The sequence below is a fragment of the Paralichthys olivaceus genome, chromosome 4 (genome assembly GCF_024713975.1).
Source record: "Paralichthys olivaceus isolate ysfri-2021 chromosome 4, ASM2471397v2, whole genome shotgun sequence".
In the NCBI taxonomy this organism is placed as follows: Eukaryota; Metazoa; Chordata; class Actinopteri; order Pleuronectiformes; family Paralichthyidae; genus Paralichthys; species Paralichthys olivaceus.
In genome coordinates, this window is record NC_091096.1 from 26,716,618 (window position 1) to 26,733,282 (window position 16,665).

The 16,665-nt window shown below is 39.7% G+C and overlaps 2 protein-coding genes across 4 annotated transcripts in view; one reads left to right on the top strand and one right to left on the bottom strand.

The window, feature by feature from the left end:
- Window positions 1-1,732, bottom strand: part of pdzd2 (PDZ domain containing 2) — a 40,710-nt gene extending 38,978 nt beyond the window's left edge. For 2 of the 3 annotated variants that reach the window (XM_069522836.1, XM_069522837.1), the window contains exon 1: window positions 817-1,732. The gene's annotated coding sequence lies outside the window, so the exon portion shown is untranslated. The remainder of the gene's footprint in view (window positions 1-816) is intronic. The other variant, XM_069522838.1, reaches the window with a different exon arrangement.
- A 5,827-nt stretch (window positions 1,733-7,559) lies between these two features.
- golph3a (golgi phosphoprotein 3a) lies at window positions 7,560-13,538 on the top strand. The gene is made up of 4 exons (XM_020102381.2): window positions 7,560-8,597; window positions 9,703-9,834; window positions 10,582-10,696; window positions 12,825-13,538. The coding sequence occupies exons 1-4, from the start codon at window positions 8,391-8,393 to the stop codon at window positions 13,247-13,249; spliced, it is 879 nt and encodes a 292-aa protein (XP_019957940.1). The 5' UTR covers window positions 7,560-8,390; the 3' UTR covers window positions 13,250-13,538.
- The last annotated feature ends 3,127 nt before the right edge of the window (window positions 13,539-16,665 follow it).

The following is a 16,665-nucleotide window of genomic DNA, read 5'->3' on the forward strand; positions in this document are numbered from 1 at the left end:
CTCTTATAGAGGTGGAACAACTGACTGCTCTAGTGCTCCAGGCAAAGCAACAAACGCTGTATGGAGAAGTGTGAACTATAATCACATGTGTCTGGTTCCTGAAGGTGGTAGGCTGGGAATGATCAGTGGAGTCTGGATGGCAGCCTGTAGATGTAAAAGCTATCACATTATTTTACAGTGAGGTCATTTGGAAACGGCAGTCAGAGGAGAAAAACAGTGAATGGAGAAGCTTTCCATCAGGACAGAGAAGTCCAGCAGGGTTTGACAGAGGGATGAGGGCCAATCTGTGGACACCAAGAAAATCTCCTGATCTGCCTGTCTGCGCACATTACTCAGCTTCACTCACCACTCTACAGCACATCAACACAAGTTAGTGTCGATGCAGGAGCCCAGCTCATTTGAATTCTGTCATTTGATTTTTTATTAGAGCTACTTTTAGTTAATACTAAACCGATTCTCCAGACAATGTTCCCAGTCACGGTGATGGTTTAAGTGTGCAGTCGGACAATGGAGCAAGATGTGGACAGAATGAATCCAACGTTCTCTTTAGTTCAAAAAGTCTCTCATACAAGTCCAGCAAGTGCTCACATTATATATGGATTCGATGTATCGAACAATGTAAAGCGGCTCTAATGAGGTGCCGTTTGCGTCGTGACTGTAATATTATAAGCCGCCGTGATACATCTGTGTCCATGTCACAACAACACAGTGAGAGGACACAACTACCTGCACCAGTTCACTCACAGTGACTCAATATTCCAGCGTGTGAGAGACAGTGTGAGAAAGTATAAAAACAGACAGCAGAGGATGTCGTACCTTCAACTACATGGTCACTCACTCCGAGGGCTCCCGATCCCACGTCAGAGAATTGGAATATTCCATGTCGTGTTTCTTCTTTTATTAAAATAAACTAGATGTTTACTAACTCTCCAAAAACGCACCCTCACAGTTTATAAAGTCTTCTTAGCAGTTAAATCCGCGCAAAGCTGCATTTAGGTACGTGCAGCTTGGGGGAAAAAAAGTGTCTCCAGAGTTTTAAACTCCATTCAGCAGATATCCACTGCAGGAAAAAACATCCAAGAGGCGACCCTTCTGTTCAACTGCACTTAATAATGTTCTGCGTTTTTCTTTCTCCACACACAGATACCCCCGCGCCAGGGAAACTGATGAGCTTTCATTCGGCTGCAGGCGGAGGGCGGAGACAAAATGTCCACATTCTGTTGAGACGGCGGTTTTATCCTGAACTCCGCCTCCAGCTCCTCTTCCTCCGTAGACTGTTCATTCACTGCTGTACTACAGCGCACAGCGGGGGGGCGTCGCTCCGGTCCACTGCACGGTGACCGACCGCATCAATAATATAATCCACAACGACATTATTATTATTAGTCCTTATTTTTATTTAAGAGAAGATAGACTTTATTCACGCCACACTGGGGAAATTTGGACATTGCTGCAGCAGAAGGGCATTAGGATAAATAAATAAATAAATAAAATAAGAATAAAAATATACATATGTATAAAGAGAGAAAAAAAATATATAAACACTATTATTGCTATCTCTGTCCTTATTAGTAGCAGTATTTTTTCATTTTATTTTATTGTGATATCAGCCCATAAATATCTGAGATAAAGTTTACCTATTATTTGTATTGTGCCAAACCATAAAATACATTATCTCAAGGCACTTCACATAGAAGGTCAAGACCTTAAAACCATTCCCACAATGAGCAGCACTTTGGTGACTGTGGAGAGAAAAAACTCCCTCATTAACTGGAAGAAACCTCTAGAACCAGACCTCAGCTTAATGTTACTCAGTCAGTAACTCTTTAACCCCAATTGAAGAATGGACCTGTCAGCCAATACGACATGATTATTTTCACATATTTGAATGTAAACCTCTCTCTGAAAGTAGAGAATTATTTGGGCTAAAGACAAAATCATTAGGGCTTCAACCATGAGTGCCCAGGCCAGGTGATGCCCCCTACAAGAACCTCTTCACAGCAGCCATTTTGACATGAAACAGAAGGTAAACACAGGGGTGACATATCACATTAAATAAGGTTGTGCTCTATTTAGCCTTAATTAATGTGATTAGTCTCCCCTGTGTTTACCTATGTCAAAATGGCTGCCATGAAGAAGGTTTTTAACTTAGACCTGATCCTTTAAACCACCCTTCCATTACTTCTTGTTCATTCACCCATCGTCCAGATTCCTCAGCTGCTTTTTATGTGGCACTTCTGCACAACCTTATACAAACCCCCCACGGCACTCACTTTTAACATGGGTTAGGGTCCATCACTTGCTGAGAGTTCCCTTCGAAGACAAGTCTGTTTCAATTTTATCAGCATTTTAGAAGATTTTAAATGTTCTCTAGCCACCAAACTGCTAATAAGATCTGATCAATATATGAAACTTAACAAATATTGGTGTATTATTTTTAATACAATATTGAAAAGTGAAATGGCTTTGTGCATGAAATCTGGAGCTGTTTACCAGACACATAGACAAAGACTTTGTTGACTTTATTGTCTCTGACAGTCAGGACACACACTGACACATGAGTTGTGATAGGAGACCAGCAAAGGGTATAGCAAGGCAAGGCGAGCAAATCTGCATACGCTATGCCAACACATGTTATAAATGTCGCTCATCTTTGTTGTGTTGGACAGTTTTATAAAATCTGCCTGAGTTCATGGTTGGATTGTGTCTATTTCCCCCTGTCCCCATTCTGCTCTTCCATTAAGGATCTGCACACTTACCCTATGGTGACAAAAGCTCAATTTCTCTTTCACCTCATATGGCTGAAGAAGTTTGACATGAGGTCCTTCTAGCGTTCCACAGAGGACCAACAGAGATCATCCTCAATGGAGGCATCTCAGCATGGTACGGGAGCTGCACTGCATCAACTATAAAGCGCAGCAGAGGGTCTTATGGACAAGTCAAGAGGGTGTGAGATCCCCTTCATGTAGGACTTAAATGACAGATAATTTGTCATTGAAGTCCAGAGTATTATTAAAGTCCCCAGCCACCCTAGCCACTGTCTGTTGGAGCTTCTGGTTTCTGGCAATGACTAGACTACCATACTCGGTGTACTCAGTTCAGTAAACAGTTATTCTAAACTGGCAACCAGGCCTAACTGTTACGCACATCTTAAATCCTTCTCCCTGATAGTGTGTGCTGGTGGCTGGATATGAGCTCTGGGTTCCTGCTCCTCCTGTCTACTCCACCACGTTTCTCATTCAGTATAAATCGGTATTTACCCATTCACTTACCTGCAGTATTTAAGGAGCAGTCCAATCACGTTGCTTACCAGAATGTCAGCTTACCTTTTATTTATTTTGCCTTGTTTGTCTTTGAATACTTTTTTGAAAGTTTGTATTTTTGTGCCTGTTAACTTGTGTCCTAACCATAGGTCCTAACCCTGTCTTGTTTTCATCTGCTTCACGATCACCTGCTCACCTACTCAGCCAGTCATGCTTAGCCAGCCCCCCGTGGACAAACTCTGCTCCACTCCCCTGGATCCCCTGCACTGGAAACACTTTGTTCCTTTCCTGGACACTAGATTCCCCTTCACATTTGCCCCTGCACCTATGTTTGGTAGTTGGTCTTGTTGTTTGTTACCCTGCATTGACAATTCTGAAAGTATTGTCAAAGACCATATGCTAAAATGTCTTTTTTGTATTTGTCTCCCTTGTTCTGCACATTATGAGTCACACTCTGTGATTCCTAACATGTCAGTCCATGGATTTACTCTGTTGACTCCAGGTTGGGACTTTACCATCTGCAGCCTCAGCAGGAATCCAGATTCATGAGACCAGGCAGCGTTCTTCAGTCTTAAACTGTCCAGTCTTGGTGAGTCTGGGTCACTACAGAGTTAACAGAGCAGATGTACAGGTGAGGGTACTTGCTGTTCTATTCGCACAATAACAAACTGATTTTTTATGATGACCGCTACTTAGTGATGATTAAACAGTCATATAAAATGTAGCCTTCATGCATTTGGTAATAGGCTACATAATGTCAGCTGTTCCGTGTGCGGCTTATGTGACTAAATCCTTTGGTTCAGGAAAGAGTAATGTGTATAACAGTGAAATAAGGATCAGTGTTGTTACTTAACTGACTGTGATAATAGTGTTGATGCCGTGTTTTTTTATTAACAGTAAATAAACAAAATTCTCTTAAATCCTATGTTGTATCATGAGTCATTGTTTCATTGATGGTCTTTATTTATAAGGCGGCTTTTGTAGTCTTGATGACCACTTAAAGAGCTTTACAGTACAGTTTTGTCATTCACACACACATTGTTACAGTGTATCTGCCTCTGACAAATTTGGGTTCAGCATCTTGCCAAAGCACGTGGAATTGGGGACACTGGGAACAGACCACCAAAACCTCTGGTTAGTGAACGACCCACTCTGAATCTCCTGAGCCACAGCCGACCCTGGTAAGTTGAGTGATGAACCACACGGACGTGACATATGATAACCCCTTGCACTGATATGTTTTCTTAGGTTTGTCATGTTTTACACCCACATTGCGAGTGTGCACGCACACATAAATAACATTATCTAACATTATTATTTCTGTTAGAAATCCATTAGTTCTATAGTGCACACATTTAGTAACTTTTCAACAATAATGTATTTTGTATTAAGTTGTCTTCATTTTCAGTTTTGTTTTACTCATGCTGAAGTGATTTTGTGCTTGCACTGTTGGGGTCATCTGACTAAAGGATGGACTCCAGGAAGCAGAGAATGTAAATACAGGAAGGGCCAATCAGGCGGCACCAAGTGCAACATCAAATAGGGATTAGAGCTATTTTCTTAAATACACATTGTATTTCAGGAGGATTAAGTACAGTATTTATTTTTGATAATTAGATATTTATTTTAATTTATAGACCAACTGCTCATTGTTAATTAATGATTTTCTGTTATGTCCCTTTAGTGTGTATTTGGGCTGATCCCCCAGTATATATGACCTTTTGGCTCAGTGTGTAGGAGGTACGTTGAGTTTTGGTCAGTTGGTTTGTTAACGTGATTTTGTTTTCAGCGCCTGAGTCCAGCTCGGTTCATTTGAATTCATTTACAGGCCCATAACTTTATGGCATTTTTTTATAAATCGAGTTTTGACATAATTTGGTAAATAACGCTCTTACTTGAAAATCCTAAAAAAAGTTTGGTGTGGTATGTTCATGACCTAGTTAAATAATTGGATTTGGATTGTACATGAGAAACACTGGTTTATTGCACTGGTTAAGCTTTTGCTTCACTGCTTAGTGCATCTGCCACCACCCCTTCAAATACGAGGCTGGATTACTGGGCAAAGCTGGCAACTGTAACGGAGCCCCCTGACAGCTTATTTCAGCCATGATCAATCAAGATTGTCTGTACATCTTATTTCAAAGGTTTCAGTTCTGTTGCTTGTCCATGGCTTTGGGAGGGCTGAAGGCCTGCTGTTACACTTAGCCCCTTCAAGAGTATATGTGTTTTCTGCGTAGGTTATTAAATAACTTTTTCACAATGTACTCCAATTTGTGCCTGGTATGTAATACAAAGAATAAATGTGTGTTTGTATAGTCTGTTTAAACACAAACTTGCATCAAACCTGAATCAATCACAGTGCCCATATACAGAGCTCTCTGCCAACTCGATGGACAATAAGGAGAAACCCGAGGTACATAACCTCATCAAAGTGGAACAACAGATTTACTTAAAGGTCCAGTGTGTAAGATTTAGGTGAAAGGGATCTATTGGCAGAAATTTAATGCAGAATAATAATAATGATGTTTTCATTAGTTCATTTCATCTAAATTGTATGAATTGTAGTTTTCTTTAACCCAGAAGAGACCCTTTATATTTAAATACTTTATATTTACATCGAGGGGACCCTCTCTATGGAGGCCGCCATGTTTTTTACATTAGTCCAGACTGGACAAACTAAACACCTTTTGAGTTTTTATGACAATTAAAGGCTACCACAGTTTCTTTTTCATGTTTGGAAGGAAAGGTTGAGGTGAGGGGTGTTCAGCTGCAACATGTAATTTCAACACTAGATATCCCTAAATTTTACACACTGTACCTTTAAAGGAATCAAAAACCAAATTATATTTTACTATTCAACTGCATGTACGGAACATTCATTCTAAACAACATACAAATACGTGTAAGTAAGCAAACTAGAAATTTACTTTTCATACCGTCACAAGAAAATAATGAGATATTTACAGAGTAATGGTATCAGTATATTTGAAATCATTGTGCCTTCAAGAGCAACTAAAAGAGTTCATACATCTGAAATGAGCATATATGCTGATATTGTGGTGAAAAAGTATGCAATTAAGTATGATAAAAACATTTGCTCCATAAATCATAATTATATCATGGAAATTGACAGGTCACAGAACATGGTATTACCTGGTCTTGTCATTTTTATACTGTTTGAGACTTTTTCTTCCAAGAGAGGAAAATATCATGCCATGAGTCATAATTCTGATACACAGAAGCCATAATTAAAAGATAAGGTTTCCAAGTTGTTGTTTTTTGGTAAATGCAAAACCCAGAGACTCTGGAGGGTGACGTGAGCATATAGCCAATGGGTGGATGCAGTGTGCTTCTGGAAAAAAGTAGAAGGTAATGTTTCTCCAGGTTCCTGACAGGCAGGCGGGGGGTGGATGTGTCTTTCAGAAACACGGATCTGAATACTGTTGACAAGGCTATGAAGACTGTTTACAAAGAAATTCAACTTTTTAAAAAGTAATAAGATGATGAGATGAATCAATCAATTGTATTATTCACAAATTACAAATTGGCTCATAGGGTTTAACAAGAGGCAACATCCTATGAACTGAACTTAACCCTAATGATGAGACTGCATGGGCTAGAAAGACAAGTTGACAAGTGCTGTTTTCTCACTTGAACACACTGATCACTTGATGGTTTGGAACCTGGACTATCTTTTCCAACAGGTTGTACAGTGCAGTCCCTATGTGGTCTCAGTGAGCCACAATATGGTCATGGGACATTAGGGACAATGTAATGCAGAATGAAAGGGATATTGAAAATGAATGACTAGATACATAACATTACAACATTTACCATAAAAGCAGGTGTGTTGTGCTCAGGAGAAACTCCACAGAATAAATGGTGCATGGGCGCCAGTCATTGGACCTTCTGGTGTATTGTCTGAAAGGAGACACTTGAATGTTTTTTTTTTAAGAGATATCTTTTTAATTCTGTGAGCACCATAGAAGACAGAAAGATTCTCAAAACCTCAGAAAGCCTTCAGGAAGTACAGTAGGGATAGCTGAGCAGTTGTGTGAGTAGTGTTAATACTATAGGCAAGTATAGTACAAGTATTATAATAAATATTATTTATTAAATATCTTGTTAAAGAAACTGATGACTTAGACCAGGGGTCACCAACACGGTGCCCGCGGGCACCATAGCCCCCAAGGACCACATGAGTCGCCCGCAGGCCTGTTCTAAAAATAATACAACTCACCAGTGAGCTGCATCTAAAATTTGATATGCGTTTCAAATTAAATTAATTAATTTATTTTTCATACTGTCAAATGTTTATTCTCATATTGAAGTTGACTATTGACTATGATTTGTTAAAAGGGTTTGTCATTGGCTAGTGTAATGTTTTGTTGTGAAATGTTTTAGAAGTGATCATCTGAAAATTTAAACAATTGCTGAGATTAATAGAAATAAAGTGTTGAATATTGATATTATCTGTTTCCCACATTGTTAAGTCTTGATAATTATTGTGAGAAATCATTAACGTGATCAGTGTCTTCATATAGATGAGTATCATTTATCATTAATAATGATATATAACTAAAGGCAAACTGAGCAAATGTGTTATTTCAGAAGAGTGTATTAAACTGGTAGCCCTTCGTATAACTCAGTACCATGAAGAAGCTCTCAGTTTCAAAAAGGTTGGTGACCCCTGACTTAGACCGACACTGTGTAGATAAGATACTGTCAACATGTTAGCACGTTAATTGTTATTATGCAGAGTATCACTTCTTATGTAGTAGTGTAACTCTAGTCATATATTTTAGACATATACTGACATAGTGTTCGGTGTGAAACGTTAAACTTACTTGATATTCAGGTTATCTCGGCTTCTACCTGCTGGATAAGTTCGGTACAACATTTACCACACGGCGCCATATTAGATAGACGCTACACTGCTGCGGACCAAGTCGAGGAAGAGGGACAGTTTTCCAAATGTCAAGGGTCCCCAGGCCGCAGTAGTCAGTCTGCCAAACACTGAAGGTTACTGTTATATGGTTGACATCAAGTAAGTGGAGTAAACATCTCGGGCAGCGTCGTGCGGGGCGTCTTGTTTTCGTCGTCGTTCAGCTCACCCAGCCGGCAGACATGACTTCCTTGACTCAGCGGAGTTCGGGCCTCGTGCAGAGGCGGACAGAAGCCTCGCGCAACGCCGCCGACAAAGACCGTCCGTCGGCCGAGGAGGACCACGAGCCCCGAGGAGACGAGCAGGAAGACGACGATACCGGAGACTCGAAAGAAACACGTCTCACCTTGATGGAAGAAGTGCTGCTGTTAGGCCTGAAGGACCGAGAGGTAATGGCAGATAGACACGGTCTGTAAATTTAAGGTAAATCTTAACGCAAGACGATGGGCTGTTGCCCAGGCTAACGTTAGCTAGAACGTTCCCAAACAACATGGCTTTAGTTAAGGTTAGCAGTGGTTGAACGCTGCGATGCTAGCTGTAGCTAACAACAATAATACTAGCATACATTTGATCAGCGGTTGTTTTCAGATAAGCGTATATTGTCTTGTGACAGACGGGGTTTATTGTGGTATTGGTGCAGTTGACTTGTGTAGGAAGAAGAGGAGTTACAGTAGGAAGTGAAACTCAAAACAGACAGTTTAATGATGGAAGTCTAAATGTTAGTATCCAGTAATGTTGAACAACGTTGGACAGTGGAACCATTGTCCTGCTGCAACGTGACCTTATCGCTAAACAATCAGAAGAGCCAGATGATAGATAGAGATGATAAGGTAATGTTACTCTTCGAATCTCTGAATAGGATTTATTGGCACTGGTCAAAAGAAAGAAACATTTAAAGCCCAAGTGAAAAGTAGTATTTATAATTGCACCCTAATTAAGTCAAATATAACTATTTGCACTACTATATCATCAAAGGTGCAGCCACTTATAGAGGTTTTATTATCATTTGAATTGAGACTCTCCGCCACCAACCATGGTGTGACAAGTGCTTTTGTAATCCAAAAAGTCTGTTTGGAGGTTTCAACAGGTGGGAGGTCAACATCCTTTAAAAGTAACGAATCAAAAAGTGACTTGATGGTGTGGACACACAAACATTGTGCAACATCTGATTTGCAGTAGTCAGTCTCCAGTCTGTATTCAGATCCCTGAAGAAGCAAACACATTTATAAGGGCACTATTGTCCAAAGGTAATGCCAGCTTTCATGTTTGGCATCTCTACTGATTGAACCAATCTTCTCAAAATGTGTTACTATCGTTTCCTCTAAGGGTGCTACATGCATTTGTGACTTAAAGCACTAAGTTGTTTCTGTCTGTGTTTACGCTTATCTGACTCACCAGGGCAATAGCATAACCACCAGGAATACTTCTGGCTGTTCAATTGTAATTTCATTGGAACTGACAAACCAGGTCCTGGGATGTGTTTCCACAATGTAGGGCTACACCTCGTTCTGGAATGACTGCATTTCATCCGGGTTGCGAGGTTGCATGCTGATAGAACTGGCCCTGAGAGGACGCCTCCAGCTGGAGACGTGTGGCATGAGGAGGAAAAGTCTGCTGGCTAGGAAGGTAGGACATTTTTTTCTGCTTATGCTATTACTAGATATTTGGTCAGAGAAGGGGTTTTATTTTCTTCCATCTGGCTGGTGCGCTGTTTTTTTGTCATCTCCTTAACTAATGTTGGCTAGGGCTTGAGCATTTAGCCATCAATCTGTACAGTACACTGCAGTTATTTGCAAAAAAAGATGACCAAATCCAACTGATTTATAACAATAATCTATACACATCTTAGCTTGTAACTTACATATCCTATCATCATTATGGGCTACACAAAATTCAAATTGCAGAGTGAAAGAGAGTGAATGAATTTGGGAGTGAGTCATTTTCAATTGTATTAGTTTTTATGAATCCAAACAATTAATTGACAACAGATCTTGTATTTTAATCAAGTAAAACAATGCCCTGCATTCTCAGGTTGCAGTGTCTCTTATATGAAGATTTTTGCATTGTAAAGTGAACATCTCTAGGTTTTGGACTGTGGCTTTAACAAAAGAAGACATTTTAAGAGTCAGTCTGCGCCTCTTGTACATTGATAGGCATTGTTCACTGTTTTCTCATTTTATAGACCAACAATATATTATAGTTAAGTATAATTATAGTTAATTATAGTTCATCTAGTTGAGTGAATGAACTGCATAGCACATAATATACGAATCAGCGGTGTATGGTGTGAGTAGGGCCTTGATAAATTCTGCATCTATTTCAGCAGCTGTCCTCTGATTACTACACTTTATAACTGTCTCTAATCATTTGCAGGTAATTTGTAAGTCAGATGCTCCAACAGGTGACGTGCTCCTGGATGAAGCCCTGAAACACATCAAAGACACTCAACCACCAGAAACTGTGCAGAGTTGGATTGAACTGCTCAGTGGTGAGTTCAGCTGCATCACAGCCTCAATCTTGTGGTGTATCTGTACAGTAATCTAGACAAAAAACAGATTCATGCTGCCTCCTTCTATTTGTACACAGTTTAATTTTGAGCACATGTGGTTTGAAGATTAGACTGGCAGTGTATGTCTGCCATCATAGCATACACTGACACTGAGTGCTATTTGTATGAATTATGAAATTGAAAGGAGATATTTATGTGTAAAATATCATACACCAAATGCCTGTTAAACAGCAGCTGATTGGACATTGTATTTTGATAATAGTGATTTTTTTCCTGATCAGCTTTAAAGTAAGAATTTGTGCATGTGTTGCTCAGATTTAAGGCTGCAGCAAAGACAGTAAATACGTTCTTCGCCAAATTATACTTGGAATTCACAAGCACAAGGAATGAAACATCTGTTTTTTTTCACCCAGGTCAGGTGGGTGGCTGGCTGGCTGGCAAGTGAGCACATGCACTCAGCACACTATCATGTGCGTCCCAAACGATAGGGCCAGTGTTTTTGTCAAGTTCTGCCTCCCTGCCAAAGATGATAAAAACATAATCTTGAGGTGCTTTCAAAGTCCCTATGACTGAGGGCTCAGGTGTAAATGTTTTCCAGAGATTTCCAAGTAATAGTTTCACAATGGCTGTCATTCTTAAGGCCGTTTTTAGACAAGACCTTTGGAGGATGTACAGAGAATTGGATATGGACTTACTATGGAGGTTGTTTTACACATGCACAAAACAGCAGGAGGTTCTCTGTTCAGACGTGTTCACAACAACACAGAAATCTTCAGAGCGTTCAGGCAAGGGTGGTGCAGTGTATAAATTCCACCACCGAGATCACATTTTTTTTGTTTATTACCAAAAGCTCTCTTGACATCTTTACTGGTGTCTTCTACATGTATGGTACTGCTTTTTCATCCTGAGATATTTGTTTTCTTTTTCCTTTTTTGTGTGTCTGTTGCACACCCACGCACTCATGGTGAATCCTGAGGAGGTTCTCATGTTGTGTTCTCGGCTCCTCCAGACTGTCTGTGGACTTTTTTCCTGGGGGCCAGCTGGAAAAAGTCTGTAGAAAGTCCAGAGGCTCTAATTTGGACATTTCTATTCACACATTAAAGCAGTCCGGAGAATGTCCAGCGGATCTCTGTAGTTCAGTGCAAATCAAAACATTTAAATATACATTAAAGTACAGCATTTACAAAATGAACTGTCGAAGTGTACTGTATTTGTATTCACACAAGCAGCTGTGTAAGAAGCCTCTTGTGTGATTAACTGTATTTCCACATGTTTTTTGTTGACATTGTTTGCAAAGAGGACAGCTCTGCTGGAGAAGAATGGGGAGTCTATTTCAAGCTTGATTACTTTCTGCATTTGTTTTGAAATAACCAAATATGACTGCTTTGAAAATAAAAATAAAAATTCACTCATTTTCTACTCACCACTATGCCAATGAAGGGGCGGGTGAAGTGTTTGAGTCCACAAAACTCCTTTGGAATCTCCGGGGTCAACTGCGTTTCAGCAGAATTCAATACAATTGAAGTAACTAGTGACCAAAGCTTAAGACGTAATAAAACAACAGAAAAATCATAACATGCCTCTATACTGCTCATGTGGTGTCATCCAAGTGTCAGCAAGCCCTGACATTCATTCATTCATAATTTGACTTGAAACGGGTTAATTTACACCATATTTTAAGTGGCTACGTTAGCGGACGTTACCATTTCTGATGGTCCCTGAAAGCACCGCGTCGGAAGCTATCAGTGACACTTGATGAAACACACGAGCAGTATGGAGGCATGATGTGTTTTTTTTTTCAATTGTTTTATTGTCTGAAGAAGTGGTCACAAGTTACTTCAATTTTTAGGATTCTGCTGCAATGCTGTTTACCCCTGAAACTCCTAAAGTAAACACTTCAACCACCCCTCCATCGGAATAATTGTGAGTAGATAATGAGTGAATTTTCATTTCTGGGTGAACTATCTCTTTAAATACCATAGGGATATGATTTTGCACTTTTCTTGTGTAAATGCAGAGTTTCAAATTGAGTTCCACACTTTAGCCTTTGTCATAAGCATGTTGTAACATCACTGACTGTCTCATGTTTCCATCTGTTCGCCTTTAGGAGAGACGTGGAACCCCCTGAAGCTTCATTATCAACTGAGGAACGTCCGTGAACGGTTGGCCAAAAACTTGGTGGAGAAGGGTGTCCTCACTACTGAGAAGCAGAACTTTCTGCTTTTTGATATGACCACACATCCTCTGACCAACAACAACATCAAGCAGCGCCTCATCAAGAAGGTCCAGGAGGCTGTACTGGACAAGTGGGTGAATGACCCTCATCGAATGGACAAGCGGATGCTCGCACTCATCTTCTTAGCTCATTCCTCCGATGTCCTGGAAAATGCCTTTGCCCCGCTGCTAGACGACCAATATGACCTGGCCATGAAGAGAGTGCGGCAGCTGTTGGAACTGGAGCCCGAGGGGGAGAGCATGAAGGCTAACACCAATGAGCTGGTATGGGCTGTGGTGGCTGCCTTCACCAAATGAGGCTACTACTAATAGGACAGCAAAGCAGTTGTGGCATTCAAGTGGCATTGTGCGTTGGGGTGGGAATCAAAATTCTGACCCCAATTTGGTGACTTAACTGACTTACAGTTTACCCCAGCCTGGACTTTTGGAATGGGCTGCCCTCTATTCTTGTTCCTCTGTCTATCTCATTTTCTTTTACTTCCAGATAACTGTCCTTGTTGATCCACTATGGTCCCTTTTCCCATGTGTCCTTTATGTGTTCACTTTTGCTAAAAAAAAAAAATAATAATATGGAAGTTTAAATGAAGTGGTTGTTGGTGATATGGGTGTGGCTGAAATCGAGATGTTGATTTATATCCTCTTTCTTTTCTGTGGGATATATCTTTAAAACAATTCGAAGTACGGTATTTATGGCAGATGTTACTTGAGGTACCATCTTAACACACCTAATAATACACAGGAATGAAAGAGTAATTGGTGATCCTAAAAAGTCTTTAAATGAGTATCTTCAACCAAATGTGATATGTAAGGATTTGATTTGTCTCAGCATTGTTTTACTTTTATATCAAGTACTAGGGAAAAACTAAAATGGTCAGATCCAGAAGTTTCTGACTAGTACTATGAATTTTCAACATTTTTAAATTTAAACTTTTTACTCTGTCGATTTCTCTTAATCCACCTCATCCATCCATTATAATGGATAAATACAAAGGACGAGATTGTCCCAGCTCACACTGGCCAGGGGGAGGGGTACATAGAAATATTACCAGTTCAGAGTTCATAGGTCACCTTACCTGCAGGGTCAGGTCAAAGGACCATTGAGGAAAGTTATACTCAGACAGGCCTCCTTGCTGTGATGTGAAAGTGCTAACCACTAGGGTTGGGCAATTGACCAAAATGTCTCGAAACATCATTTACTGTGTAACTTCTAACCGACTTAATCTTGCGCATGTTGTTTAATTTAGTTAATACTTTACCCAATGTGTGCATTCATGAACTGTCAGGTCTCCGCTACATACATTTTGCTGCTGTGGCCCGGGTACGTTGTACCGTGCCGTCCTCACTTTACACGCTAGCAGTAAACACTAACACTTATCAGAAGTTATTGGAACACATACAGGACTTGAAGATTACTGTGTGTTTGTTTGAGTCTGTCTAGAGTTTTAGGAGACAGGTATTCAAACAGATTGAAAAAAAACTCCAACATTCTTTGCGCATGCAGTTCACCTGCTACACAACACAAGACATAATGTGATGCGCACAGCCAGGAAATCAGAGTTAAAGTGAACGGAACGAGCCGGATTCATGATCCGACATCCATTAATAACTAAATAAATGTGTGAAGAGCAACTGACTGAAACACACACACACCTGCAGACAGAAGAGAAGTTCTTCCGGCAAATTATGATGCAATGGGATGTTTTAAAGGTTTATGGTGTAAGATTTGGGTGAAAAGAATCTAATGGCAGGAATTGAATATAAAATAATCCTAGTGATGTTTTCACTAGTGTTTCATTTGAATTGTTTTATTTACCATAGCAGAATCGCTTGTTGACTGGTGCTGAGTAATGTTCCTCATGCGTAGGGGTGGTCACATCACGATCCGGTGGGAGGGAGGGCATAAAATAATTGTTAATGAATCATAATCGAGGTAATGTTTATTGCGATATTGATTCGAAGTGATATCGCCCAGCCCTACTTACCACAGAGCCACTGCGCAACCTGAAGGTCCATCCTTGTTAAGGCTATATGATTTATTATTTATTTGTTAGTTGCCTCAACAAGCCTAAATGTGCATGTACAGATCATGGAAGATGAAGAGCTGACCTGTATGACTGTGACATTCCATAGACTTCAGCTCTATTCATTATTTGGAAAAGAAATTAAATGAAAAGCCAAACCACGCTGAACACTAATAGACTGGTTGAAGTTATTGTGCAAACAGAAGTTTAGCTGGAATAAAATGAATCCCTTAGTTGTGCATACATGTAGGATTGATGTGGCTGATAAAAAAAAAAAAAAAACTGGGTAAATGCAAGCCCTGAGAAGCTGGGGAGAAAAACATTTGCTAAAAAGTTTGGAAAAGGTTAAACAAAGTTTTTGCTTGGATGATTTTTCTGAGTTATTTACATCACTGTGAAAGTCTAAACAGGCCTGAAAGCATTCATGTCCTCTAGGTGATTTTTTTAATTACTCCTTGTGCAACCTATTTAGTGTTTTAGCAACTTACGCTACATTACTTTCAATAGAAAATTAAAATACATGAGTTGCCAAAAGAAAGAAATTGACAGTAATGCTGCATACTCGCACAATATATGTAACTTGTGTTTGGAGTGCATGTAGATATTAAAAATCACCTGGAAGAAAACACTAATGCCTTTAGTCCTATTTTGACTGGGGAGCACCCAAGTCGTTTGTGGCCAAAACGAGTACAACAAAACAAAAACGTATTCCTCGCCTATTTTTAATTAAAAATACAGTAGGAGTTAACATAAGCAATTTATACCAAACTTAGAAAATGGATCACCAGATTCCTCTCAAAACCTCTGTAAAATATTGTGATTGAAGAAAAAATAAATGCACTACACATTAAATGTTCAAATGATAACAATATATAAAGCTATCATTAGTATGACACTCAAAGACAAAACACTCAACTGCTTCTCCCACTCCTCTCTCTCCCTGCTTTGTCATGCTGTCTCAGCTAATGTATGAACTCCCCTGCTCAGTCATTTTAGAGGGGAACACCTCTGCTCTGTGGCCAGGCCCTTCAATGAGTCTGGCTCACAGAGGCCTCTAATAGCACCTCTACACATTGTCAGTGGTAAATTCCACACTGTAGCTTTAATGCACATTACTGATAAAGATTAATCGTAAACAGGCCATGTTGTAACAGGTTACATTCAGGATTCAAGCCTGTAATATGGTAACAGTTTAAACCAAACGTAATTTAGTCCTGGTCCAATGTCATAATTTTTTTATTTGCTTCCAGTTCCTTGATGCAATAAATTTTCTAAATGGTGTACTTTTTGGCATTTGCAGTGGCATCAGTAGACGGCTGCCAACTGCGTTAGCTGATACTAACCTCTTCACACAAGGGGTTGTTGGGGATTAAACTTAAACACTTTCATTACAGGAACAAACTTAAGAAAGCAGACAGCAAATTCCAAATCGAAACATACTTTCACTTGTTAGTGTATAATCAAAAATTAAGTAATTATGTGGGATAATGCATTCTGATCAGTCTGGATTTGTCTTGTATGATGAATAAAATAATTGATGAATGGGTATTCTGAAGAGTCCTGAACAGGGAGAAGTCAGGGGTGTGTTTAGTTCAGCAATTTCAAAAACTGGACAATTCGATAGTACATGATCATCTTTTGATATGATACTGTATTTAAAAAAATATAAAACTCAAACGGGACAGTTGAACT